This window comes from Entamoeba dispar, genomic scaffold, assembly GCF_000209125.1.
Source record: "Entamoeba dispar SAW760 scf_1105229461041 genomic scaffold, whole genome shotgun sequence".
Lineage (NCBI taxonomy): Eukaryota > Evosea > Mastigamoebida > Endamoebidae > Entamoeba > Entamoeba dispar.
This window is the reverse complement of record NW_001854494.1, coordinates 1,194-27,491: the sequence shown is the minus strand read 5'-3', so window position 1 is coordinate 27,491 and position 26,298 is coordinate 1,194. Positions and strand designations below refer to the sequence as shown.

Sequence of the window (26,298 nt, the reverse complement as noted above, 5' to 3'; positions counted from 1 at the left end):
ACAACCACCTACCAATTAAGTGAACCATTTCCTCTGTTCTTGCCTCATTCCTTCCTAAAATTATTCTGGTTCTTGGCTATAGAGTAGAGACAGCCAAATAGAACAGAAGAAAAACAGATGTGATAAAACTAAATGAAAAGAAATACACCGAAAACGTTCTTTCCTGATCTGATAGAACTATGGTTAAAAAGTGAAAAAAAAAACAAAAATCAAAGAAAATAATTGAAAAAAAGTGAAACAAATAAAGAAAAATTTTAAAAGATCTAGATCTAAAATTATTTTATATTATCAACAATGAGTGTATTATTACTCGTATTACTGATTGCTTTCTCAAATGGACAAGTTTGTTTTGAATAAGTATTTTAAATTATAAAGTAGATATTGACTTTTATTTTTATTGAAAATAAAAGAAAATCTAAAATGAAAAGAAAGGAAAAAAGATTTTAATTAAAAAATGAAATAAACTGACAAAATAGATGTATGCTATGGTAAGTACATTTGGAGGATATGATGTAGTTAGCCCAATTGATGCTTGTAGAGGAGAACAATGCAGAAAACAAGTTAAGGCAATTATGACTAAAGCACAAGCATTAGAAAATAGTTTAAAAAAATTAGATGATACTGAAAGAGCGTTAGTACGTGAAAACGAACATGATATGGCAGATATGGCAGTATTTACAAGCCACGATGAAACAAAAACATTAAGAAATAAAATCCAAGTTCAAAATGAAAATTTGAGAAAAGTAAGAAAGACTAGAGTTGAATTAATGAGAACGTTATATAAACTTGTTGGCAAATTATCAGTACCACAACAAGGACGTTTAATTAGATATTTAAATCTTGAACACAGAATTGATATTAAATATGATAATTTTAAAGAAGGAGAAGGTATTCCACAAAAAATGAAAACATGTGAAAACAAGCGTGGAGTTGACCCAGAAATTGACGAAAATTAAAAAAGTTTAAGCTTTTCATCAAATTGTGGTTGTTATTGCTTCAATTGGGTTTCTTTTCATCAACTGTTTTTTATTTTGTTCATTTCATTGAAGTCTTTTAAAAAAAACCACAAAAAAATCAATTTCTTTTTTGTGTTTTGATTATAATTTCATAATAATTAATTACTTTTATTAGAAAGTATAATTTAATAAAGAAATAAAAAATAACAAAAATAAGAAATTCTTTTAATACTTCGAGATGAACTTAAAAGATTTAAGTAACACATGATTTTCATTATCTTCTTCTTCTTTTGGATAAAAACTCATGTCAATGCTAATGAGATTTCATGTCAACCAATTTCAATTAATTGTAATGAAGGGTTTACAGGAGAGAATTGTCAATTTTTAGAGATTAATAAAGATTTTCATATTACTGGAGAATGTGATAAGTTAATGAAAGGAATTGACCAAATTAAAATATCAAAGAATTGTACAATTGAAATAGACAAAGACATTACCATTCAACAAAAAATAATTGTAGAACCTAATATTCATGTTATTTTAATGAACTATAGTATTATTAAAAATCAATTTATTATTGAAAGAGATAGTGTAGTAGAAATTCCACAAATAGAAATTAAACAAAGTAAAGTTGTTGTTAAAGGAAGATTAGAAGTGAAAGGAAATGTTATTATTGAAGAGAATTCAACACTTGAAATTAACAATAAAGGACATTTTAATGTTAAACAAGGAAAAGTTGTATTAAAATCAAATGGGTTATTTATTAATGGAAATGAGAGTGAAGTAATTATCTTTGACAGTTTAATAGGATATGAAAATTCATCAATTTACTTTAAAGAAGGAAGTCATTTAGTTATTAAGAATCAACTTGAATTATATGACAATACTATACTTACAATAGAAAGAAAATGTATTATTAAAGTTAATGGATATTTTGTTAATATATTTAATAATGGTCAAATTCATATTGGTTCATTGAGTTTATTTGAATGTCAGAATCTTTATGTTTATGGTACTTCTACTATTTCTATTGAAGATAAAGCTAAATTAATAACTAATAATATTTATGTATTTCAAACTCCACAATTAAATATTAAAAATAATGTTTATATTGATGTTAAGGAATATATATCATCATATTCAAATGCTGTCATTGAACTAGGAATTAATAGTACTATTAATGCATCAACTATATTTTTGTTATATAACACAACATTAAATACTGGAGAATCAACAATATTATCATCTAACTCATTCGAATTAAGTGGAGAGTCTTTGCTAAAAATTGGAAAGAATAGTACAATTAGTATTTCAGGTCAAAAATTATCAAAGGAATGTTCAAATAAGAATTCACATGATTTTTGTTATTCTCTTTCTATCAAAGGTAAATCAACTATCATTATTGATAATCATTATCAATTTAATCCAATATTCAGTATTCAATTTGGTAGAGTTAGTCAATGGAACACAACAAATATTATTTTAATGAATTCAGATGAACATTGTGTTGATTTATATAGTTTTAAGGAGAGGTATGATTTTATTAATGAAGTTGAGAAAGAAGAATATCATTTAATGTGTAATAAGAAATTAGGAAGGTATTGTATTGGAATAATTGATCAAGATGTTGAATGTAATCAAAACAAGTATCATTGTCCTTGTGATGAAAAAGTCAAAGAGGAACTTTAATTAAGTTGAATAGAAATAAAGTTTTGTTTAGTTTTGATAAGTTTAGTTAATAAAATGATTTATAAAGAAGATAATAATTATGAGATATAGTAATTATGCAAAAACAATTTCTTGTTGAGGTTGATTGTTGTGGTGTTGAACACCATAGAATTATTGTTGATCAAAGAATGATCCATTTAAAATCTTTTAATAAGAAATTACGTTCAATATTTCGACAACTTCCCAAAGAGAGAGTGTTATTATATTGTAGTTCAAAAGGACCAACAACTATTACTAATCAAAATGATTGGATTAGATTTTATCAAGAAGTAAGTGGAGTTGTAAATCTTCATATTTTTGAGAATGAAAATGGGATGATTTCTACAAAAGAAGGATTAATGAACATTATTGAGATTCTTGTATTACCTCAGTTATCTCAATCATTTATGTGTTGGAAAGAACTAAACACAATATTACAAGATGAAGAATTCAAAAATCAATGTAAATTAATTATTCAAATGTTTACAAAGAAATGTCAAATAAAAGAAGAGAATGATTGTAAAAAGAAAGAAGTTGGATATCAAATGGAATTTATCAGAGATGTAACATTTAAATCTATACAAATTATTCATAAAAATGAAAAACATATAAAAATATGGATGGTTCAAAATAGTGGAAATCAACAATGGCCTAAAGGATGTTATATTGGTCAATGGAAAGGAAATGAATTAATTCCAACCAAAAGTAATTTTATAATTCCACAAATTATACGTAGTAATATTATTCAAGTTTCTTATGAATTTATGATTGAACAATGTGGAACATGGAATATTCAATGTCGTTTATTTACTATTGACCATATTCCATTTGGTGATATTTTATGGATTCGATGTACAGTAATTGAATAATAAATAATAAATAAATGAAAATCAATTGTTTATTTATTTGGTAATCTTAGCATTAATCTCATATTTCTAAATATTAATATTTATTGAATTTTTAAATACAAATAAAAAATTCAAACTGAAGTTTTGCTTGAATAACAAGAAGATCATTTCTAGTATCTTTGACTATTGCAATAGATTGATCAATAGTTTTATCAAAATCCTTTGATTTTTCACTAATTAATTGTTGAATATGAGCTACATGTTGTAATTGATCTTTGATAATACTTTGACTATTTTGTGATTATCTTTTCATTTTATTTAATAATAAACAAACATTTCTTTTTGGTTCATTTCAATTTCATCACATTTTTGTTTTTGATCAGTAATTTTAATGATATCAATTAATCCAATATCTTGTTCTTCTTTGCTTTCAACTGATTGATTTACTTGTTGTGTTTCTGGTTGTTGTTGGTTGTCTTCACTCATATTGTGTAAATACAAAATTTTTCAGTTAAAATTTTTTATGTTTTTTAAAAAACAAATTTAAAAATAACAATTTATTTTCATGTTATTCTTTTCATAAAGAATCATTTTGTTAAACACTTTCTCTGTTATTCTCTATTCTAATTCATTTGAGTTTGTCTTCATAATGAAATCATTCTATTTAACTAATAAGAGACAATAAAATAATCAATGCTGATGTATTAAATCATACATTGTTGAATAAAAGAAGAGAGTACAAGGAATTGTTCTAATAATCTCCAATTCATGATTTACTTTCAACAGAAACAAGATCAAACCAATTTGGTTATTTCATATCAAATAATTGTTACTATTTGTTTTGATATAATTAAATCACAAGAACTCCATTCTAAACAAATAAAAGAATGAATACTACCTTCAATAAACAAAACAAAAATCAAATGAATGTAATGTTCTAAAAAATAAATGTATTGAATTATAGTTGATTTGATAATGTTCAGTACTAGAAGTATCAAATAAAATTACTCTAAATCAATACTTACTTTTTATTTTCATAGCCATTATTTAAATAATTCAGAACCTTTTCTATATTTGTTTCTCTCATTTCAACACAACTATTTACTTGATTAAACAATCACTCTTTATGTTGAACTATGAAAAGTAAAGTAATGAAGAATGAGATTTCATTATTTAAATGGCACATTAATTCTTGTCATAAATTTAATCATGTTATCATCTTCTCTTTAATAAACACACCACAACCAATAAAAGAAAGTTGTTCTCAAAGAAACCATAAAGAAACCTTTGAACTCCATTGAAAGAAATTAATTCATTGTGTTATATATAACATAAAAGAAATTGAATAAGAACTTTAAAAAGAAGAATTACATGGATAATTTGATATATCGAGGAGATACTGATGAATTAAGAATTGAAAGAAATGAAATGATAGTTAATGATTTAAGTAAGATTGGATATGAACAAATCATTGAGATGAAAGATGAAAATGGTAGAATTCATGAATTTGAAGAAAAGGAGTTGAGAACGTTAGTCAAATATCATGGAAGTGATGAAAAGATAAGAGTTGTTTTATGGGAAATGTTTCTTGGAATATTGAAATTTAATTCAACAGAAGAAGAAAGAAAACAACAACTTCTTTTATTAAAGAATGAATATGATGAAATTAAAAAACGATGGAATGGAAAACAACCAGAAGAAATGGATGAACAAACAAAGAATAGATATAAAAGAAATATTAGTATTATTTGTAAAGATGTTCAAAGAACAGATAGAGATAATATTTTATTTAAAGATTTAACAAGTAGTACATTAAAAGTTATGTTTGATGTATTAGTTAGTATGAGTATAACAAATAAAATTGGATATGGACAAGGAATGAGTGATATAGTAGCATTAATTATACAAATTACATATTCAGAATTTGAAGTATTTTATTTATTTCAAGGAATACTTGAATTAATAAAAGAATTTTATGGAGAAGAAGGAATAATATCATCAGATAAAATGATGAATGTAGGAAATATTATTTATGTTGTAGATGAAGAATTTGGAGAATATTTAAATAAAAATAATATTACATTTGAATTTATTGTTAAATGGTTATTAATGTTATTTAAACGAGAATTTAATTCAAAAGAAGTTTTAAGATTATGGGATAGTTTTATCTCATTTCCTAAAGACAAATTATATTTATTTTTATCAGCAACAATTCTTATCAAAAATAGAGTAGAAATCATGAACAGTCAGATGAGATTTGATGATTTATTTATTTGGACACTCAAATTAGAACATAAAATTCCATTACAATATATTTATGATGCAGATAATTTGTTATATGAATTTAAAATGAAAGCAACACCAGAACAACAAAAAAGAGTTTTTAATTAAAAAATATTTTGTGGAATTTAAAATAAAAAAATAATAAATTTTAAGAAGAAGATGTTTTAAGAAGAAGAACTTAAAATAATAAAGAATAAAAGTTAAATGACAAAAGAATTACTTAATGAAATTAATAACCTAAAACAACAAATAGAGTTATTAAAAAAAGAAATGAAAGATCAATCATCAATGACAAGACAAATGCTATGGTTTGGAGATTATAGTTTTTATAGTGAAAATTTAGTATTTGACAAAACAACCCTTACTATCAGTTGTCCAAAAAATGTGAAAGTATCTTATTGTAATATTATGTTATATATCCCAATTAAAAAATTTACTGTTCGAGTATTAAATGGTAATGTATGTATTGGATTTGTAACTGTTAAAGAACCAATTGACTTAAATAGAGCAGTAAAACCATCACTATTACATGTATTATATTATGATGGAGTATATATGGGAGATGATAGATCTCTTCAACGATCATCATTTGGTTTACAAGATGGAGTTATTACTGTTAGTTATGATGAAAAAACTAAATTTATTACTTTTCAATGTAATGATATTGAAGAAAAGGGGTTTAAAGGAGTTGAAGAAAATAATTTGTATCCACTTCTTTCATTTAAACCAGATACTGTTGTTCAAGTATTATAAAATATTAACAAATAACAAATTAGAAAGAATCTCAACAAAACATAATTAAATATGAATAAATTACTATATTTTATTATAATTTATTATTTTAAATTATTTATAAAAAAAAAAAATTAAGAAAAGATAAAAATAAAAAGTGAACTTTAAAAATTAGTAAAAGAATAAGAGAGAATGTCAAATCCTTATCAAACTTGTCCTTCACAATTTTATCAACAATTTAGAATTGCTAAACAATTGGCACAACAACACCAAAATGGAATTGTTCTTCCTATTCAACAACAACATACCACTCGAAATATTGGTTATTTACAACCACCTCCTCAACAACAAGTTCCAATACGAAGACAATATATTAGTCAAACACTTAATTCAAAAGATTATCAAAAAATGGCAAAACAAGCACAAATTTATAATAATAATCCAAGAAATATTCCTATAGCTGGTATGGTTTATCAAGAAAATCCATATACTCAAATACAACAAAAAAGACAACAACGTGGAGATCGTAATAGACTTGCAGAAATTAGAAGTCAAATTGAAGCATTAAATGCAGAAGTTGCAGAAATTTGTATGAGAAATGAAGTTAATGATGAATTATCAAATCCAAGAATTGGAGCTGTAGCACCAAATCCTATGGCAATGAAATATGGAAGAATTCCACAAAGAGTTCATGTTCAAGATGATATTCCAGATCCATTATATGATCCATATATAATGGATAATACATTTTTCTCACCATCAATGTCTCCACCTCCTTTTGCTCAAACATATCAACAACAAGATGATGATTTCTTTGGTGATAATTGGGAAAATGAAGATGGTTTTTCAATGACACAACCAATTCAAATTCAACCTATTCAAACTGTTCGTCCTGCTGCTATAAGACAAGTTCAACCTGTTTATATTCAACCTGTTCAACCACAATTTGTTCCTCTTAGACAAAGACAAATACAACAAATACAACCTCAAGTACAATATACTAATCCTTATCGTAATCGCACAAATAATAGATTTGTTCAACGACAAAATGTTCAACCAATTATTCAACAATTACCTCAACAACAAGTTCAATATGTTACACCACCTCAATGGGAACCAGTGAATTATTCTTATTATCAATAAAATAAGTTGTGAATTTCTTTTTTATATTATTTTTGTTTTTTGTTTTCTTAATGAGAAAATTAGATTTTTATTTATTTTCTTTTCAATTTAAAAGATTTTATTTCTTTTTTAATTGAACTGTCAATTTTATTTAATTTTTTTTTCTCATAAATACATGACGTTTAATACCATTAAAAAATTACCAATTCTTATTAGAAATGCAGCACTTATTGCTGTTACTACAATTCTTATTTGTTTTATTATATCAACATTCTTAAATCATTATCCATCAAGTGTAATATTACCATTCATTTCATTAACAGGTTATAAATCACCAGAATATTATTTATATTCATTTGGATTTTGTATAACAGGAATATTATTTTTATATTGCTCATATCACATTCATTTTTCTGTTTTACCAATTACTGAATTATTTTCTGAACAACAAACTATTAAATTATTCATTACATTATCATCTGGAGTTATTTGTTTTATAATTCATGCAATTATTCCATTACAAGATGATATTATTTCATCAACTCATTTAACAATAGGAAGTCGAGTTCATCAAAGTTGTGCAGGAATATTTTTCATGTTAGTCATAATACATACATCATATATATTTTATATTCTTAAAGATAAGAAAAATGTTTATTCTTATTTTGATGAACGTGCAATGAATTTTAGAAAATGGTGTTGTATTGGATGTGGAATTACTATTATATTAGCAATGGCAATTCATCCTACAACAGTTTCTATCTTTGGTAGTGTTGCAATGAAATGTTTGTTTATTTAATTTAAGTGAAATAATAAATAAAATTATTAACATTTTAGTCGTTGTTTCTGTGGCAGCTATTGCTCAATGGATGCTTGTTGGATTTATCATTTTAATTTTTGTTTCTTATTCAATGGACATTACTAAAATTTTACCACGAATCTATGAGAAAGAACACATAACTAAGTAACTAACCTTTTTTATTATTTCTCTCTTCTTTTAATTTTATACTCCATCTTATTATTGTTTTGTTTTATTCAATTACCTTGTTTCTTATGAATAAGTCATTCAATAAGGAATATTTCTTCTTTAATATAAAAGAAATTAAATACCTAATTGAAGTAGAATTGAAAAGAAAAAAAAAGATTCTAATATATGACCAATTCATTATTATTACAAAATATTAGTAATAATGAATGTAGATACAAAAACAATTCATATTTAAAAATTAATTCTTTTTTTTAACTTCTCATTCATTAAATAATAAATGGTTCAAACTTTTAATTAATTAGTAAGTTCATATACTTGGTCAATGTATGGTTTTGATCGTTTAATGCCAATTGGATAGTCTCCATTCCATTCAATTTCATTATTGAGATATAATGAATACAATACTTCATATGGTGTTACTGTTGGAATATCACCTTCAAACTTCAATTCAGATAAATCAGAACCAAGAATAATAGCAATATCAACTTGTCCACTATAATTCAGTAACTTATTTTCTGGATTTCCCATAAAGACAGTGATTACATGATATTCTTTCATCAATAAACTTCTTAGTTTTTTAAATGATTCAGAATTGTCTAATTAATGAATTTCATTTTGAGAATATTTAATGAAAAGAATAAACAAACACCAATCAGGATCAAGGAGTAAAAGCATAAATGTTGTTGCACTTCTAATTTTATCAAATAATGAATATCTATTCATTACATATCTCATTGTTTCTTTTGAACAATCAATTTCATTTCCATTGACAATATTAATTTTCTTAATATTCATTGGATTGAAATATAATTGGAATGGTATTGAATTAAATGTCTCACTTCCATAGATAATTACTACTTTATTAACATTCTATATTTTATAAATTATCTTTTCATATAACATAAATTAAGTAATAACAAACATTTTTTATTGCTTTCTCTCTAATAATAAATGCGTCTTTCATATTCAATACTAAATACTCTTTGTTTAAAGACTTCATAAAACTATATTTTTCCATTAATGAAGGTTCTACAATAATAATAGTATCATCATCAATATGAATTGGTTGAAGAGCAGGAATGTTTAATGGATAAATATAGACATGGTCTTGTTGTTCACAAATTCCTCCAACTTCAATTACTAAAGTTTTATCATCTTTTTGGAATTGTTTAAATGAATGTTCAGAACATGACTGATATGGTGTATGAAGTATAGCAATTGTATTAATTAATGGAAGTAATGCCATATGGATTTGAGCTGACAATTCTCTGTATTCAGGAGATGTACAATTTATTACAACTTGTTGGTATTTTGGTAATATTCCAGTGAGTGATGGAGGAAGGGTTATAGTCATTGTAATAATTTAATGAATTACTGAGATCACAATTCATCTCATTCTTCTTTTCAATTTCTTTATTGATTAAAAAACCATAAATTATAATAATATTATTTGTATTGAATTTAGAGTAGATAATTTGTTTGTATAATACCTTTTATTAAACAGATCAATAACCAATTGTGTTTAATACTAATAACAATAGTAGAATACTTTTATGAAAATATTTTCATTAAATATAACATAAGATATCTGAATGAAATAAAAAATTAGAGTTGAATATTAAATATTGTAAATTTGTTATATTTAATAAGAACAATTAATGAAATTAATGTCATTATATGTTCATGAATAAGAAAGGAAAGAAGAATATATGATTAAAATGTTTTTTTTTAGATAATACTGAAAATAGATAGTAGTTAGAATTGATAGATCTATTTAAAAAAGAGTTCAAATTAATGACACAAGTTACTACAAATTTTGTTGCTAAGTCAAAAGGATATACTTGCATTCCAAATGAAATCATGAAACTTAAACATTCATTAAAAAGTCTTGATTTAAGTTTAAATCAAATTAATGTATGTTATTTATAATTTGTAGATATAATACAACAAGAATAAATTACTCACTCAATAATATAGTCTTTAGAACCATCATTCTCAAATTTTTCATTATTAACTCTCCTTCGATTAAGAGGAAATAAATTTAATAAATTTCCTGATCCAATTCTTGATCTTCAATCATTAAAATGTCTTGACTTATCAAATAATCAAATTACATATATTCCATCAAATATTATTTGTTTAAATAATTTATCTGAATTAATTATGGGACAAAATAATCTTACAACACTTCCAAAAGAAATTGGAATAATGACTACTCTTGTAAATATTACATTTCCAGCAAATAAGTTAAAAGAATTACCATTAGAAATGAGTTCTTTAACAAAGTTAACATTTGTTTGTTTTAATTTTTTTTTATTCTTAACTATTTTATATAGAATATTGTTATTAACTTTTGAATAATTCATTAATAATTCAATCTTCAGATTGAATTTAAAATAAATAAATGAAAAAGATAAATAAGAAGAAATATTTATATTTCTAGGTTGATCTTAGTAATAATAATTTTAATAAGTTTCCACAAGTTCTTGGAAAATTATCAAATATTAGAACATTATGGATGTTTTATAATAATTTAACTAAGTTAAAAGGAATTGAAGGAATAAAACATTTAAATCAATTAAAATTACTTAATAATAAATTTACTCAAATACCAAAAGAAATATTTAATTTAACAGAACTTTGTTCATTAGAATTAGATAATAATTTAATAAGAAAAATACCAAGAGAAATTAAAGAATTAAAAAAATTAAAAGAAATTGCATTTACTAATTGTTTAATTCAAAAAATTCCAGAAGAAATTATAGCACTTTCTAATCTTCAAGAAATTATTATTGTTAGAAGTCGAGTTAATGAATTTCCAAAATTTTTAAGAAAAATTCCAAAGATATCAAATTTAATTATTACTGATTCATTAATTACAGAAGTTAATTGTACATTAAATAATTGTTGTATAATATTAGAAAATAATAAATTAACAGAAATAAAATGTACTCCAAATGATAATGTATTTATACTAAATCTTTGTAATAATTACTTAAAAAAAATACCAAATACAAGAAATCTTCAAACAATTAATGAATTATATCTTACTAATAATTTTATTCAACAAATAGAACAAAGTGAATTACATTCAGATATTAAAATATTAACATTAGCTTCAAATAAATTAATATCATTTCCAGAAAAAGGAATTAGTTATAATAAATTAAAAGAATTAAATTTAAGTAATAATAAAATTTCACAATTACCAAATAATTTATTTTTATTTCTTCCATATTTAAAAATACTTAAACTTGGAATTAATCAATTAACAACAATACCAAATTCAATTAGTATTTTAAATCAATTAGAAGAATTAAATTTATCACATAATAAATTAACAGAATTTCCATTAGATATTTTAAAATTAACATCATTAACAAATTTATATTTAACAAATAATTATATTTGTGATTTACCTAAAAATTTAAGTCAATTAAATAATCTTCAAATTGTTGATTTTTCAAATAATAATATTAATTCTATATTTCCTATTATTAAATGTACTACAATTAAATCACTTTCATTAGCATTTAATAAAAATCTTCATATTCCATCAGAATTAACATTAATGAAACAATTAAAAAATATTAATTTTATTGGAACATTACCAGAAATAAAATATCCTTTTAATATTAATTTTATTAAACAATTAAATATTTTTGAAATATCTTATTTTAATACAGAAAAAAGAGATAGAAATAAACCACAAACTATAATTCATACTCCTTTATTATTTTTAAAATCTGCTTATTGTAATCAACTTAAATTACCTTTATCTTCTCCTCAATTTGAAGAAAATTCATTTGAATGTCCTATTGAAATTGGTACATCAAATATGTGTGGTAAAAGAGATTCAATGCAAGATACATCAGTTATTATTACTAATTTTTTAGGAATTGGATTTCATTTATTATCATTATTTGATGGTCATAATGGAATTAATTCTAGTTGTTTTTGTGCTTCACAATTCCCTAATTGTTTTGCAAATATTTTATCTAAAAATCCTCATCAATCAATTGAAGATGCATTAATTTATTCATTTAAAGAAATTAATCAAAAAATTAATGAATATAAATTTAATGATGGAACTGCTGCAAATGTAGTATTAATTACTCCTCAAAAATATTTTATTGCTAATGTTGGTGATTCAAGATCTATTCTTGTTAAAAAAGATTCAATTATTATACTTAATGAAGATCATACTATTAATAATCCTGATGAAATTCAAAGAATTCGTAAATTAAATGGATTTATTGATCATTCTAAAGTTAATGGTGAAATTGTTTTAACAAGAACTTTAGGAGATATTCAATGTTCATCAGTTTGTACTTATATTCCTCAAATTACTTCTTATGAAAGAGAAATAGATGATATATGTATTGTATTATGTTGTGATGGTGTTTTTGATGTATTATCTAATGAATTAGTTGGAGAAATTTGTAGAAAAAAATCTAATGAATCTGCTTGGGTATTATCTTCATTAATAAGAGATATTGCATATAATAATGGATGTAAAGATAATATTAGTTGTATTGTTTGTAAACTAATGTCTTAAATTAAAAAATAAAAAATCTCTTTAATTTAATAATTATTTTATTTGTTTTAAATAACTTTTTTTTTCTTTTTTGTTTTTTATTTAAGAACTTCAAATTGTTATTTCTTATTCTTTCTTTTTGGTTTCTTATGTTTAATAAAAGACCATCTTCATTTAAAGAATTGGATCATGCAAATGAAGCTAATGATTTATTAATAAATTTAAGTAAAAATAAAGATATGCCACATTTACTTTTTCATGGACCTGAAGGAAGTGGAAAATATACAAGAGCTTTATTATATTTAAAAAATATTTATGGTGATGGTGTTATGAAAATTGAACCTTCAACTACTATTATTGATGTAAAAGGAAAACCAAAAGAAATTAATTTAAGATCATCTCCTTATCATGTAGAACTTATCCCTTCAAATGCAACTGAATCTGATAAATTAGTTATTCAAGAATATGTTAAATCATTAACTACTTTTCAAACACTTAGTTCTCTTATTCAACAAAAATCAATAAATCATTTAATACTTACTTCTGAATCAAAACAATCTTACAAAGAAAATCAAACAAAATTTAGAGTTATTATGATTTTTGATGCGGATCATTTAACTAATGATGCTCAACAATCTTTAAGAAGAACTATGGAAACTGGTTCAGAAGTTTGTAGATTTATTTTATTTTGTACTAATCCATGTAGTGTTATTCAACCTATTCGTTCAAGATGTGTTATGATTCGTGTTCCTCTTCCAGATAAACAACAAATGACTAAAATTGTTGAAAAACTTGGAGGAAATGAAAAAATCGTTGGTATTTCTCGTGGAAATATTCTATTAGCTGAAGCAGCAGCATTTGAATATAGATTAACTGGAAAGATAGAGAATTTATATTGGAGAGAAAAGTTAGCTGAGATTGTTATTAGTATGAAAAAGATTTCCTCAAAAGAGTTTGAAAAGAAACGAGATGAAGTTGTAGAATTATCAACAATCATTTCTGCTGATACTATCTTAAAGACAATGTTTTGGTATTTAATGGAATCAAAAATTGATCCAAAATATAAATTAGAAATTCCTTCTATTGCAATGAAACATAGTCATAATATGTCACTTGGAACTGAACCAATTTATCATATTGAAGCATTTATGTTAGAAATAAGTTCATTACTTAATAACTGATTTATAATTATTTTTTTAATACTGATTTTAAAAAGCTAACTATCCCCTAACAATATAATGAAAATTATTCATTACTTAATATTTATCATTCTATTAAATAACATTCATTTTAAACAGACAAAATCATGATCTACTTCATTCTTAACTATAAAAAAATACATTTTGATTTATAAAAATAAAGACATTATTCTTCATTTATTGAATTAATCAATACCTTCTATAATCAATAGTACTATTAATTTATGTTCTGTCAAAATATTATTATTGTCTAATTGTACCAACATTAATATTTATGATATTAACCATCAATCTATTCATTAAACAATTTTTATATGTTCTAAACATTTCAATAAGATTGAAATGAGTATGATTCCATCATTTTTTGAAATGACAATTTGAGAATAAATCATTGGATGAAAAGAAAGAATTTCTTTTCATGAACAATCAAAGAGTCATAACTATGTCTCACTTATTGACTTTTTAACAACACCTTCTTTCTACAAATGGAATAACTCATTGTTATAAGCTTTTTCAATAAACCAATAAAATTCATTAATTCAATTCATGGCTTGTAATTATAATCAACGTCATGTGAACATGTAGTCATATCTCCATTGTATTGTTTCATTGTTGGACGACTCCAACCACCAAATGGAGTAAAATCACCAAAACTATCCCAACTATCATAATGAGCATACCATAGAGGATATTCATCAGCATACTCAAAAGTATAATCAAGTCCAAAGATTTGATCCCAATTATTATAATTAGTATAAATACCCGCCTTAAATCCAATTGCTCTTTGTTGGTTAATCATTGTTTCAAAGAATTGTTTGTTCGATTCTTCATCATTCCAATATCCTTCAACATCAAACCAAACCCTCTCGAACTTCATGTCATTAGCAACTACTTGATTCCAAAATGAGTTTACTTGTCCAGCAGGATCACCACATGAAATGCATGGATAAAAGTATGCGTCAATATTGTGTGCATCAAAACCAGCAGAGAGGGCGTTGTTATTAATTCCTTTAGCATTTGGATCCCATGATCCAAGACTTCTCCAGCATCTAAAAATGAAAAAGGAGTTAAATCCAATATTTCTCAGACAGTTGATTGAGCTAACGCTAATAGGCTCTGCGATATCAACCCCATATCCAGCAAAAGCAGTAAATATTAAAATACTTAAGAAAAGAACTTGCATAATACTATTTTGTAGTTTTATTTTTTTTTTAATTGTGTTTTTTAAATTTTTAATTTAATAAAAACAATAATAAAAAATTTTTTTATTATTGTTTTTTATAACGGAAATATTTTTTGTTTTTAATTACCACAAGATAATTTTAAAATTAATACAAGAATACTAATGAGTAATCTCGTGATTTACGTTACCCAAACAAAACACATTTGTATAACATCATAGACTGATGTATTAAGTTTTAAATAGTCAGTCTTATATTTGTTAATTATTTTTGATTGCTATTAAAATGAAAGAATCAAATAGCCTCTTTAAGGTAATGGAGATGGGTCATTAACTATTTCAGGTAGGTTAATAGAGATTGTATTTTATAATAGATTTAAGTTTATATCAGAAAAGGAAAAATGAAAGAAGAAGAAAATAATTTTATTATTTTATTTGTTTGTTAGAGAATTTGTTAAGGTTTGATTTAACTTCATTAATATTTAAAATATCATCAAAAGAGGCGAAGTTAAGAATTTTTAATTCCTTCAAAGAAGAAGGAAGGATATATTTAATATTTTTTGTTTTACTATCAAGAAGTGATAATTTAGTTATATCACTTAAATAAGATAAATCAACAAGAAATTTATTTTGAGAAATGAGAGGAGTTAATTTCTTGCCAACAATTTCTAAATTGCCAGGATAATAATTCTTTAATAATTCAGAGAAATAAGGTTCAATAACCATTTCATTAGCAAGTTGTAATTGACCATTTCTATGGGGTAATAAAATAAATGGGAAGTTGTTAAATTCAGAATATGAGTCAAAGTCTAAATAAGAAACTCCAATGAGATGATTAGATGTGTGATGGGTCAAATCAATAAGATTATTACAAGTATTTTTTTCTACCCAACAACAAATTAATTTAGTTTTTGGGAAATCTTTTAAAATAGCAGAAACTATTTGGTGGTGTTTAGAATGAAAAATACAAGTCAGTTGAAGAAAAGGAATTGTTTTTATTTCTTCAATATATTTTTTTAAATGACATATTTGAAAAACATTACCAATTCTTAGTGTTAATTTATGTAATTTATGACAATTAGATAAGTTAATTCCATTCAAAAGATAATCACAATCCAACTTCATTTCAACTATCTTTTCTTCTATTGACTTTAAACTAACAAGTCTGCTTTCTTTTTCTTTAAGAATATAATCAGTTATTTTAACTAATTTGATTGATTTTTCTACTGTAAATAATGAGACTTTTATTTACATTATTTTAAAATAAAATACAACAAACAGTATAATTTATGTGTTTTATATAATTGTTCTAAACAATCATTTGATAATTGTAATGTTTCTAAGTTTGGAAAAACATTGATCTCTTTTTGAATATGAGATAATTCATTGTTTTGTAATAAAGTGTCAAGAGAATCATTTGAGTAATTTGGATTAATTTTTGTTGCTTTGATTGCTTCGTCACAGCTTTTACAAACACAATTAAATTTATAAAGACTTTCAAGTGAATCTAGGTATTGTAACACAATCATTAAATAACAAGGCTCTAAATGTTTCTAATACTGTTAATAATAAATTAATGCAACTAAAGTAATCAAACCATAAAGAACTAATAATTCCTATTTTTAAAAAACAAAAAAAAATTAATATATATGTTATGAATAACAATAATTAATGTATTAAGAAAAAGTAGGATCAACAGCAGAACAAATTTGAGATTTTGTAGCTCGTTTATTTCTTTTTGGGGTAGAACAACTACTATCTTTTATTGGAGCTTCTGATTTTACAATGCCAATAATTTTATCAGAACAAGAAAGTGCTTGATTTTTAAGAGATAGTAAAGGTAAAGAGCTAAGAAATATTTCGTATACAAAACTCCGTTGAATGACACTTGTTTTAACATTGTCTAATAATTTACATACGTCCATATTAAAAGAAATATCATTCTTAAATAACTCTTGTTTTTCAGCTCTTTTTTTATTAAGTTCTTTCATTGAACTTCTCCACATATTTGCATGTCTCATTTTTCTAACAGATTTAACAATTTCTATTTGTTCGTTATTTAAGAAATTAGTTGAAAATGGAATATTTTTTAAGAGAACTTTTTCATAATACTGGTTATAAAATTGATCAGTCAACCCATCTCCAGGAATCATAATTCCATTATACGATTTATTCCATCCTTCTTCATTTAACATTTTTTCGTATTTTTTATTTGAACATAAAATTGAAATTGCCCAAGTTGATATTCCTCTAATATATAATGATTCATCATAAATTGATTTTATAATGCATTTAATAATATCCTCATCAACTAATTTATATTCGTCATTATTATCGTTAGCAGCAATGTAAGATAATGCAATTGCAGCACCACTTTTATTAATTAATAATTTTGAAGTTGTAAATTCAATATAAAGTTTTTCAGTTGTATTATTATCTTTTAATATTCCTCTTCCAATAGGTGTAAGAGATAATATTTGGAAGAAATGAGGTAATCGTTTTTTTTCATCATAATTTTGAATATAAGCAATATACCCACCTTTCATCCATTTATTATATTCATCAATAACAAACGTTGTACTTTCAATACACTTTTGAATTGATATATCATTTTTAAGTAATTCATAAATAATATCTTCACCTTCATTATCAATTAATATTTGAAATATGTTTCTAATTTCTGAAGATTGTTGTGAATTACTTCCTTTAGTTTCTTCATTATCAATTTTTTTATCATTAATAAATTCAACAAATACTTTTTTTATATGTTCTTTCTTAATTGCGTTTCTTAAAATAATAATAATCTCTTTTATATTTTGTTTTACTTGATTTTTTTTAACTAAATTCTCGACTAATTTTGGAATAGTCCAACCTTTCCACATCATTTGTTCTGAAGTAATATCTCCTGAACTAATTAATAATCTTCTTATTTCTTTAATAGCACGATTAGCAAGTGTAATATTTTCACTATTAAGCATTGCTTCCATTACTTTTGTATTTTTATCATTTGTTGATATCCTAAATGATGATGAAATAAGATCAGACAATGGATCTAATCTTCTAATCCCAAGAACCTGAGTATATAAATCAAATATATCACTTAAAGCAATATATGCTTCTTTCATATCACAAATACTTCCAATAAATCCAAAATATTCTTTTGAAAGTTTTTTCATTAAATGTGTTTGATCAAAGAAATGTCCTTTTTCATTTAAACTTTCAAAGAATTTCCTAAGTTCTTCTTCTTTCTTTTTAATTTCTTCCTTTTTTTTTTCTTCTTCAGTTTTTTTATCATCGTCTTTCTTTTTATCATCTTCTTTTTTCTTTGTCTCTTCTTCTCGTTTTCTCTCTTCTTCTTTCTTTGCCATTTGAATAAAATATTTAAGTTCTGCAGCAATTTCTTTTAAGATAACTTGCATCAATCCTTGACCACTTTCACTTTGAATTAAAATTTGGAATAGCATTGTTCCACATGGAGTGTACTTTTCTTTTGGTTGACAATCAATTTCACTAAACTTCTTTTTTGATGGTTGATAAAATTTAATTAATGTTTTAAAGAAAGGTGTTTTTTCAACAATTGGAACATATCTCATATTTTGAGATAATGATGTTAATAACTTAAAAATTTCATCCCAATTCCAAGTTAAATAATCATTTGATGTAATGTTTGATGCTTGAACACTTCTTTTGATTTCAGTTTCATCCATCATATTTAAACCTTTTAGTGTTTGATTGATATCACTTGTAACATCGTTACTCATATATTCATTAATAGTATATCTCTCATTATCTTTTCTTTCTTTAATAATTGCATCAATTTTAAATTGAATATGAGAATGTAAATTTACTAATAATGATGTTGAACTTGTTTGAAGATTTGATGAGAAGTTACATGCAGTAGCAAATAACTTTTGTAATGATAAATGTCGTTGTGGTAATAATAATCCAGCTAAATACAATAATTCTCCAAGTAAAATAACTGATTTTGCAATTACAGTAATACAATTAACTTCTTCAATTGAATTAGAACCTTTTTCATTAGGAGAATTATTTTCTAATCCAATCATAGTTACTTCAAGTCCAAGTTGAGAATGTTCTGAGATTGTTTGACGATGACTTGGTTTAGTTTTCATTTTATCTACTTTTTTAGATTCATGAGATACTATCTCAGCTCTTGAAAAGTCATCGTGCATTTGTCTTCCAACACAAACATCACAAAGTGCATCAAAAAAATTAGAATCAATCAAAGCAATCAATAAATGAGTATAATATGATAATACTAATGGTGACTTTTTAAGAATTGAATTATCAGAAACTGATTCTTGATAATCAACACCTTGAGGTTGAATTTTTGGTTGTTTAAGATCAAATAATTTATATAAATTAGAAACAATCATATTAATTTGTTTTGGTACTGGTGATCTTAATGCTAATACTAAGATATCAATACCTTTATTTGATGTTAATGTTAATAATCCAGGCCACGTTTGAATAACTTTAAAAAATATATCAATTGCATCAGAATATTGTGTTTGTTTAAGTTCTCTATCAGCATTTATTCTTTGAGTCAATACATTCTTCTGAGAAAATAACCAATGTTCAGGACTACACATTGGAGATATTAATGAAATTAATAGTTGGTCGATCCCTAAATACTTTTTATGTGGAATTGAATTTAGCCCAAATAAAATGAAATCTTTTACTGAGTTTTGACTCCAAGTTGTTTTCTTTGAAAATATTGTTCTCAAAGCTTCAGTGGCTGATGCCCCAAATACATCAGGACATGAAAGCGCAATTTGAACAATCAATCTATCATATAATTCAATGTATGATGTATCTCTTGAATCAATTGCTTCTGATGCTTCAACAATTGCTCTTGCCCAAACTGTTGGTATTTTTTGAATTGTCATAAGAATAGTTGAGATTAAAGTGAAAGCATACCTATTCATTGTTTGATACATTGTTTTATATTTACGAACTTTTTCAGGTTCTTTTTCTTTAATAGTAGAATAATCAACTAATGCCTTAGCAATAAGTAATGCTCCAATTCCTTCTAATAATATTTCAGGTACATTCTTTGATATATCAATTAAACAAATTAAATGTCTAATAACTGCAGTTCGAATAACAGGAGAAGGTCTTCCTAATTGTGCTATTAAAGATGCCCATTCTTCGTGTGTTGGTTCATACAGTCCAATTTGAGTTGCAGGAGTTTTTCTGTTGAATGCATCGAGTAGTTGTTCTGATTTCAGAGTCAAATCATAAATGTCTTCAACTTTCAGACGAGGTGAAATCATAAGTTCTCTTAAAATAATCCAATCTCAGTTTTTTCTATTTTTTTTTCTTTTTTTTTTTAATTTGTGTTTTTCTTGTTTTGTTTTTTTTTTTGTAACCATTCTATTAATAGAATTTATTTGATTGAATATTAGATACAAAATTTTTTATCTATTTTTATAAATACTAATTTCTATAGATTTGTGAATATATATTCATTTAATTTCTAACAGTGTAATGAAGTAAAGAACTATTTCTTTTTTCTTCTGTCAAAGTTATTTTTTACTATTTCATTATTCAATTAAATTAGAATAAATTTATAAATATATTTATAAGTTATTTATCTATCTATTCCAATATTATTAATATTTACTATATTATCATACTATTCTCAAAAAAAAAACATTATTTGACATTATCAATTGTATCTAACTATAAATGTTATTAAATACTTTATATTCGAAAACATTAAATTGATTCAATTCTTTGTAATAGTAACAAGGTTAGAATGTTTTATTTATATGCATATATACTTTTTTCAAAGACATAATATTACAAATGTATTAACAAAACAATATGAAAGTATTTTCATGATTTAAATTCCTGGAAAAAAATAACAATATTATTTTATTTTATATTTAATTAGAATTATTATCTTTTAAGATATAGTAGTACTTCTTTTTATTGTTTATAGTACTATCATATATTATTACAATGTCTCTGACCTTCTTGTATAAAAAAAAATAATAAACACAAATTTTATTTAAGAATTTAAAAGTTTAATTGGTACTAATACCAAAAGGGCGTTGTTTCTTTTTTTAAAGAGAAGCAATTTACAAAGAAAAGAAGGTATAAATTGTAAAATTTTATAGGTTAATTAAACAATATTTATAAAATTTATAGTTCTTAAATTATTAAATAGTTAATGAATAAACAAAAAGAAATAACAAAAATTTTCTTAATCTATTTTTTTGTCAATCAAAACATTTATTTTAACATGTTAGTTTTGGTTCAATTTTTTCTTACGCTCATAAAACAAATCAGCACGTGAACTTCCAATGTTAATAATTTTTGGACATCCGTCCCGATCTTTCTCTTGTAACACGCAATTTCTACAATAATATGCATCGGTTACACCTTCTCCACCACAAATGATACATTTTCCTTGATTACTTCCAAAGTTACAGTCATCACAAATCCTTACTTTCTTATATGGTCGGACATATGAATCACAAATAGGACATTTTCCTTCATCTTTTGCGCACAATTTACCGACAGCTATCCCAGGTTGTTTTCTGCACATTACTAAATCTGGATGATGTTTTGACATGATAAGAAAATGTGTTTTAACAACAAGATCTTTTTTATTTTTACTTTTAATTGTTAAGAAAGGAGGTAATAAAAAAAAACTAAAAAATAAAATGAAAAAGCGACAAACCACAAAACCAACTCAGAATTTTTCTAAAACAAAACAAATCAAGTTATCAACGGTTCTGAAGAAGAGACAAAGTGTTTTAGACTTCAGCCAAAAACAACCTGGAGTTATTAAATGTAATATTTGTCATCTTGAATACCAAAGCACTATTGAAGACGATATAAAAACACATGAGAAATATCATAAAGAATTTCTTCTTCCACCAAAACTACAAATAAAAAATAATGAATATAATATTATTCAACAAGAAGGAAATTATAAATATATTAAATTTCAATGGAACTCAAGAATTAATAAAGAAATACAAATTATTAATGAAAGAATAAATGAAGATATTGAAATGGATTTAAATTATTTAAAATCAAATAATTTTAATTATATTTGTTGTATAGAAAATAATAGAATTATTGGAATTGTTATTACTAGAGTATTAAATAAAACACATAGTATTTATCAATGTAATTGTAATAAATATGATGATATTAAATTAATTGAACAAAATAAAACAAATGCAAGACTTGCAATAGAAGTGTTATGGGTTCATAAAACTTCAAGAAGAAAAATGGTTGCATCTCATTTACTAGAATTAACTAAAATTTATAACACTTATGGAACTATTTATCATCTTAATGATATCGCTATTTCTCAACCTACTCATGATGGATTTTCTTTTTTTAATAAATTTTTTAATAACTCTTTGAAAATAATTCTTCCAAACTAATTATTCATTTTATTAAATTGTTAAATGGTTTTATTTATTTATTGATTTTATGGATATATAATTGTCAATTTTTTTTATTCTTTGAATCTAATTTAAATTGAGATGAGTCTTCTCCCAGAATAAGGAATAATAGAATCAGTTTTATTGTTATTTAGTTAGCTTTTTTTATTAAATTTATTTAAAATGTACTTCTATTAAATGGTATGATATTATTTATCATTTCTTCTCTTAAACAATTGTATATCATATAATTTCATAAATAAAATATTTAATAGAATATTAATAAGTATTAAATATTCTATATCCATTATTATATTTTAATTTATTTATTCATTTATTCTTTCAGTTTACATTACAATATAAATACAATTTCGTATATGTTTATTATAAAATAATAATATTTTTTTATTAAATTAATGCAAATTATATAATATTATTTATTTGTTTACTGAATAAATTTTCTATTCTTTGTTTTTATATTATTTATTTCAAAGAATTAAATTTTTTATTTGTATTTTTTTGTTTTCAAATAAAAATTAAAAAGTAGTTAATTAGGTGTTAATAGAAATATTTTCTATTGTTCCTTGCTCAGTTGAGTTTAGATAATCCTGTCTCTTTGCTTAAAATTGTTTATTCATCAACTACTAGCTTATTCTTTGATTTTAGTTGTTGAATTGGGAAAATTTCCTTTTCTTGTTTTTTTTTGATGTGGAATAAAGTATTTTAAACGTCCCTACTTAATATCATCATTTAAGTTTCTATTGATTTTGGTGGGTGTTAAAACTCTTCTGCTTTATTTTCTTATTTTAAGGAGAATATTTAATTAGTTTTATTTTCGAAAAACTTATTGGCAAAGGTATTGTCACTCTATTGTATTTTGTTATTTTTAATACTGTTGTTGTTATTTTTTTATCCTTGTATGATTTGTTGTATTAATTAAAAGAAATGGATTATTAAATAATTTCTTCATTAATCACTTATGTTACTTTGATTCTTTTTAATTTATTTTATATGTTTATTTGATTGTATATTATAAATTATTATAATTCAGTAGAATTTCATTTAATCTATTTCATAAACATTGATATGAATATTATTTATTTAAAATTGGAATATACAAAATATGTAGAATAAGTGAATAAATAAGTTTTTATAACATGTTACAAAACATGATAAATAAAAGTATTAATATCATTCATCATTGTAATTTTTGATTATGTTGATATTAATTATTTGTTATGTTCTAGTTCAATTCTATCTAAATATTCTTTAATGATTATTAACAACACACTCATTGAAACATATTTCATCAACACTAATCAATAATTTTATATGACACAACTAAAAAAACCATAAAAACACTATAAACATTAACAATTTCATTAAATTTGATACCAATTTTTTGTATTTCATTTGTTAATATTACAACACCTAACTTAACAATTGATTTTAAATAATAATGATTTCATTTTTTAATGATTTCAATATATTTCATATTTAACAAATAAATTATTAACTGAATAATAATTGATATAGAATTAACGCATCATTTATTAAATTCATTAATTAAACTTTTTGTTTATTTTTTAAATTTCTTTATTTAACTTCTTGTTATTCCCTCTTTTAATAATACTCGGTATATTTCAATATGTTATATTATATATTAATGACAATAATTATTCAATTCAATGCCTAATCTAATCACTGTATAATATATTTGTTCATTCATCATTTTAAATAAACATTTTGTTTGGTCATTTATTATAATATTTAAATAATTCATTCAATAAAAAGATAATATTTAATTTAATAGTTTAATTGAATATAGATACAATTTTATTTTTATGACTCATTAATAAGAAAACTTTTTATGTTTATTTAATAAACTTGTGAAATTTAGAATAAATAAAATTTAATAATGATGTCAAAATATAATTGAAGTGTGTAATAGATTCAAAATATAATTAAATGAAATAAAACAATTATTATAAAAATAAATATTCTGTTTTAATTCTATTTTATAAAATTAATTAATTTCACATACTCAATGATATGTATTATTATTATTATTTAATCATATAATTTATTCTTGTTCTTTGTATTTCATTTTTATTATCATTTCTCTTTATTATTATTTCTTTAATCATTCTTATTATTTATTGACGAAATAACACACATTATTTTATTCTTCCAAATAAAATCAACTCAAAAAAAAATAGATTATCAATTATCTTTACACTCTTTCTATCATTTAATAAATGACATTCATTTTTTATTTCTTTTTATTGTTAAACAAATGAAAATTCAAATCATTTCAATTATAATTATTTGCTTTGGTGTAAAATTCGATTTTCTAGATAGCGAATTTGATATTCCTTTACATTCAAGTGAAATGAAACCAATATATGAACTTGTTCTAAAATCATTTTTATAAACAACAATATCATTTTTTCCAATTTCCAACAACAAATAATCCGATCGATTATATAAATAAAATGCATATTGTGGATCATTAATATCAAATTTCATCATTCCTTGTATTCTTCCTTTTAATTCTAATGAAAATAAAAATGACTTTGGATCATTTATAAAATTTCCAACACTATTAATTCTCTTATCAATATATCCTCCAAATCTATTTCCATTTGTATCTTCAATGATAATTATTAGGTGCTCTTTATACCATATTTTTTCTTGAAGTGTTGATATATCCTTATTCCAATTATTAATATCTGAATCAAATATGACACTACGTACTTTCTTTATTGTCCATTCTTCGATTTTCTTCATTTCTTCCATTGTTATCACATTGTTAATACTTTCTAATCTCTTCTTTCTTTCTGGATAATCACTATAATGTGACATCCATTCTTCTTTCTTGGATTTATTTTCTTCTTTAATAACGTTTATTTCTTCTTCCATCTTTTTAATTTCTAGTTTTATTTTGTTGACTTTATTGTTTGTCTTCATTTCTTCCATTTGGATGATTTTGTCTATTAATTCATTCTTTGCTTTACTAATTACTGCTTCATCTCTAGTACATTCTCCGATTATCTTTTTCATTTTATTCTTAATTATTTCTATTCTGTTAATTGTCTCTTGTCCTTTTTCCATTACTACCATTCTTCTTTTTCTTTCTATCTCGTCAATTCTATCAAGTATTCCTTCTCCTCTTTTAATAGCCTGTTCATAGGTTTCATTATCCTGTTTTTCAAATATTTCATTTTTAATACTTCCTAAATAATCTTGGTACACTTTGGTGGTATCACCAACTGATTGCTGAACAACAAGAACTCCTTCTACTAACTCTTTAATT

The 26,298-nt window shown here is 23.4% G+C and overlaps 16 protein-coding genes across 16 annotated transcripts, besides 47 other annotated features; 10 read left to right on the top strand and 6 right to left on the bottom strand.

Annotated features, from left to right (window-relative positions):
* The first annotated feature begins 185 nt into the window (after positions 1-185).
* Positions 186-252: a microsatellite.
* A 42-nt stretch (positions 253-294) lies between these two features.
* On the top strand, positions 295-956 carry EDI_206380 (uncharacterized protein; the record flags this gene model as incomplete). Its single annotated transcript, XM_001738010.1, has 2 exons — positions 295-342; positions 477-956. 2 exons carry the CDS (start codon positions 295-297, stop codon positions 954-956), a joined length of 528 nt encoding a protein of 175 aa, XP_001738062.1.
* Positions 957-1,096: 140 nt separating this feature from the next.
* Positions 1,097-1,187: a sequence feature (AT_rich).
* A 33-nt stretch (positions 1,188-1,220) lies between these two features.
* EDI_206370 (uncharacterized protein) lies at positions 1,221-2,645 on the top strand (the record flags this gene model as incomplete). The annotated part of the gene is made up of 1 exon (XM_001738009.1): positions 1,221-2,645. The coding sequence occupies one exon, from the start codon at positions 1,221-1,223 to the stop codon at positions 2,643-2,645; it is 1,425 nt and encodes a 474-aa protein (XP_001738061.1).
* Positions 2,041-2,069: a sequence feature (AT_rich).
* Positions 2,646-2,740: 95 nt separating the features above from the next.
* EDI_206360 (uncharacterized protein) lies at positions 2,741-3,532 on the top strand (the record flags this gene model as incomplete). The annotated part of the gene is made up of 1 exon (XM_001738008.1): positions 2,741-3,532. The coding sequence occupies one exon, from the start codon at positions 2,741-2,743 to the stop codon at positions 3,530-3,532; it is 792 nt and encodes a 263-aa protein (XP_001738060.1).
* Positions 3,528-3,571: a sequence feature (AT_rich).
* EDI_206350 (uncharacterized protein) lies at positions 3,562-3,997 on the bottom strand (the record flags this gene model as incomplete). Its single annotated transcript, XM_001738007.1, has 3 exons — positions 3,562-3,598; positions 3,649-3,801; positions 3,846-3,997. The coding sequence occupies 3 exons, from the start codon at positions 3,995-3,997 to the stop codon at positions 3,562-3,564; spliced, it is 342 nt and encodes a 113-aa protein (XP_001738059.1).
* Positions 3,600-3,643: a sequence feature (AT_rich).
* A 25-nt stretch (positions 3,998-4,022) lies between the features above and the next one.
* Positions 4,023-4,075: a sequence feature (AT_rich).
* Positions 4,076-4,882: 807 nt separating this feature from the next.
* EDI_206340 (uncharacterized protein) lies at positions 4,883-5,902 on the top strand (the record flags this gene model as incomplete). Its single annotated transcript, XM_001738006.1, has 1 exon — positions 4,883-5,902. The coding sequence occupies one exon, from the start codon at positions 4,883-4,885 to the stop codon at positions 5,900-5,902; it is 1,020 nt and encodes a 339-aa protein (XP_001738058.1).
* Positions 5,568-5,591: a sequence feature (AT_rich).
* Positions 5,892-5,946: a sequence feature (AT_rich).
* Positions 5,947-5,998: 52 nt separating this feature from the next.
* Positions 5,999-6,547, top strand: EDI_206330 (uncharacterized protein; the record flags this gene model as incomplete). The annotated part of the gene is made up of 1 exon (XM_001738005.1): positions 5,999-6,547. The coding sequence occupies one exon, from the start codon at positions 5,999-6,001 to the stop codon at positions 6,545-6,547; it is 549 nt and encodes a 182-aa protein (XP_001738057.1).
* A 41-nt stretch (positions 6,548-6,588) lies between these two features.
* Positions 6,589-6,683: a sequence feature (AT_rich).
* A 35-nt stretch (positions 6,684-6,718) lies between these two features.
* EDI_206320 (uncharacterized protein) lies at positions 6,719-7,669 on the top strand (the record flags this gene model as incomplete). The annotated part of the gene is made up of 1 exon (XM_001738004.1): positions 6,719-7,669. One exon carries the CDS (start codon positions 6,719-6,721, stop codon positions 7,667-7,669), a length of 951 nt encoding a protein of 316 aa, XP_001738056.1.
* Positions 7,670-7,686: 17 nt separating this feature from the next.
* Positions 7,687-7,812: a sequence feature (AT_rich).
* Positions 7,813-7,823: 11 nt separating this feature from the next.
* Positions 7,824-8,616, top strand: EDI_206310 (uncharacterized protein; the record flags this gene model as incomplete). The annotated part of the gene is made up of 2 exons (XM_001738003.1): positions 7,824-8,433; positions 8,486-8,616. 2 exons carry the CDS (start codon positions 7,824-7,826, stop codon positions 8,614-8,616), a joined length of 741 nt encoding a protein of 246 aa, XP_001738055.1.
* Positions 8,439-8,477: a sequence feature (AT_rich).
* A 247-nt stretch (positions 8,617-8,863) lies between the features above and the next one.
* Positions 8,864-8,891: a sequence feature (AT_rich).
* A 39-nt stretch (positions 8,892-8,930) lies between these two features.
* On the bottom strand, positions 8,931-9,990 carry EDI_206300 (uncharacterized protein; the record flags this gene model as incomplete). Its single annotated transcript, XM_001738002.1, has 3 exons — positions 8,931-9,232; positions 9,284-9,506; positions 9,559-9,990. 3 exons carry the CDS (start codon positions 9,988-9,990, stop codon positions 8,931-8,933), a joined length of 957 nt encoding a protein of 318 aa, XP_001738054.1.
* A 76-nt stretch (positions 9,991-10,066) lies between these two features.
* Positions 10,067-10,088: a sequence feature (AT_rich).
* A 162-nt stretch (positions 10,089-10,250) lies between these two features.
* Positions 10,251-10,285: a sequence feature (AT_rich).
* A 145-nt stretch (positions 10,286-10,430) lies between these two features.
* EDI_206290 (leucine-rich repeat containing protein, putative) lies at positions 10,431-13,194 on the top strand (the record flags this gene model as incomplete). The annotated part of the gene is made up of 3 exons (XM_001738001.1): positions 10,431-10,550; positions 10,614-10,931; positions 11,080-13,194. The coding sequence occupies 3 exons, from the start codon at positions 10,431-10,433 to the stop codon at positions 13,192-13,194; spliced, it is 2,553 nt and encodes an 850-aa protein (XP_001738053.1).
* Positions 10,937-11,075: a sequence feature (AT_rich).
* Positions 11,196-11,239: a sequence feature (AT_rich).
* Positions 11,793-11,865: a sequence feature (AT_rich).
* Positions 11,993-12,046: a sequence feature (AT_rich).
* Positions 12,215-12,237: a sequence feature (AT_rich).
* Positions 12,264-12,319: a sequence feature (AT_rich).
* Positions 12,666-12,720: a sequence feature (AT_rich).
* Positions 13,191-13,279: a sequence feature (AT_rich).
* Positions 13,280-13,322: 43 nt separating this feature from the next.
* EDI_206280 (replication factor C subunit, putative) lies at positions 13,323-14,675 on the top strand (the record flags this gene model as incomplete). The annotated part of the gene is made up of 2 exons (XM_001738000.1): positions 13,323-14,323; positions 14,585-14,675. 2 exons carry the CDS (start codon positions 13,323-13,325, stop codon positions 14,673-14,675), a joined length of 1,092 nt encoding a protein of 363 aa, XP_001738052.1.
* Positions 13,381-13,409: a sequence feature (AT_rich).
* Positions 13,466-13,490: a sequence feature (AT_rich).
* Positions 14,354-14,375: a sequence feature (AT_rich).
* Positions 14,676-14,916: 241 nt separating the features above from the next.
* Positions 14,917-15,555, bottom strand: EDI_206270 (lysozyme, putative; the record flags this gene model as incomplete). Its single annotated transcript, XM_001737999.1, has 1 exon — positions 14,917-15,555. The coding sequence occupies one exon, from the start codon at positions 15,553-15,555 to the stop codon at positions 14,917-14,919; it is 639 nt and encodes a 212-aa protein (XP_001738051.1).
* Positions 15,556-15,570: 15 nt separating this feature from the next.
* Positions 15,571-15,656: a sequence feature (AT_rich).
* A 310-nt stretch (positions 15,657-15,966) lies between these two features.
* Positions 15,967-15,989: a sequence feature (AT_rich).
* On the bottom strand, positions 15,979-17,081 carry EDI_206260 (uncharacterized protein; the record flags this gene model as incomplete). Its single annotated transcript, XM_001737998.1, has 2 exons — positions 15,979-16,778; positions 16,832-17,081. 2 exons carry the CDS (start codon positions 17,079-17,081, stop codon positions 15,979-15,981), a joined length of 1,050 nt encoding a protein of 349 aa, XP_001738050.1.
* Positions 16,795-16,823: a sequence feature (AT_rich).
* Positions 17,082-17,169: 88 nt separating the features above from the next.
* Positions 17,170-17,225: a sequence feature (AT_rich).
* Positions 17,226-17,228: 3 nt separating this feature from the next.
* On the bottom strand, positions 17,229-20,849 carry EDI_206250 (uncharacterized protein; the record flags this gene model as incomplete). Its single annotated transcript, XM_001737997.1, has 1 exon — positions 17,229-20,849. The coding sequence occupies one exon, from the start codon at positions 20,847-20,849 to the stop codon at positions 17,229-17,231; it is 3,621 nt and encodes a 1,206-aa protein (XP_001738049.1).
* Positions 18,789-18,915: a microsatellite.
* A 28-nt stretch (positions 20,850-20,877) lies between the features above and the next one.
* Positions 20,878-20,940: a microsatellite.
* Positions 20,941-21,101: 161 nt separating this feature from the next.
* Positions 21,102-21,207: a sequence feature (AT_rich).
* Positions 21,208-21,433: 226 nt separating this feature from the next.
* Positions 21,434-21,481: a sequence feature (AT_rich).
* A 77-nt stretch (positions 21,482-21,558) lies between these two features.
* Positions 21,559-21,611: a sequence feature (AT_rich).
* A 65-nt stretch (positions 21,612-21,676) lies between these two features.
* Positions 21,677-21,799: a sequence feature (AT_rich).
* A 27-nt stretch (positions 21,800-21,826) lies between these two features.
* Positions 21,827-22,156, bottom strand: EDI_206240 (uncharacterized protein; the record flags this gene model as incomplete). The annotated part of the gene is made up of 1 exon (XM_001737996.1): positions 21,827-22,156. The coding sequence occupies one exon, from the start codon at positions 22,154-22,156 to the stop codon at positions 21,827-21,829; it is 330 nt and encodes a 109-aa protein (XP_001738048.1).
* Positions 22,157-22,247: 91 nt separating this feature from the next.
* Positions 22,248-22,982, top strand: EDI_206230 (uncharacterized protein; the record flags this gene model as incomplete). The annotated part of the gene is made up of 1 exon (XM_001737995.1): positions 22,248-22,982. The coding sequence occupies one exon, from the start codon at positions 22,248-22,250 to the stop codon at positions 22,980-22,982; it is 735 nt and encodes a 244-aa protein (XP_001738047.1).
* Positions 22,474-22,502: a sequence feature (AT_rich).
* Positions 22,514-22,535: a sequence feature (AT_rich).
* Positions 22,606-22,644: a sequence feature (AT_rich).
* Positions 22,931-22,954: a sequence feature (AT_rich).
* A 160-nt stretch (positions 22,983-23,142) lies between the features above and the next one.
* Positions 23,143-23,167: a sequence feature (AT_rich).
* A 60-nt stretch (positions 23,168-23,227) lies between these two features.
* Positions 23,228-23,519: a sequence feature (AT_rich).
* Positions 23,520-23,808: a repeat region.
* A 151-nt stretch (positions 23,809-23,959) lies between these two features.
* Positions 23,960-24,058: a microsatellite.
* A 370-nt stretch (positions 24,059-24,428) lies between these two features.
* Positions 24,429-24,586: a sequence feature (AT_rich).
* Positions 24,587-24,738: 152 nt separating this feature from the next.
* Positions 24,739-25,019: a sequence feature (AT_rich).
* Positions 25,020-25,037: 18 nt separating this feature from the next.
* Positions 25,038-25,139: a microsatellite.
* A 104-nt stretch (positions 25,140-25,243) lies between these two features.
* Positions 25,244-26,265: a repeat region.
* Between the last annotated feature and the right edge of the window lie 33 nt (positions 26,266-26,298).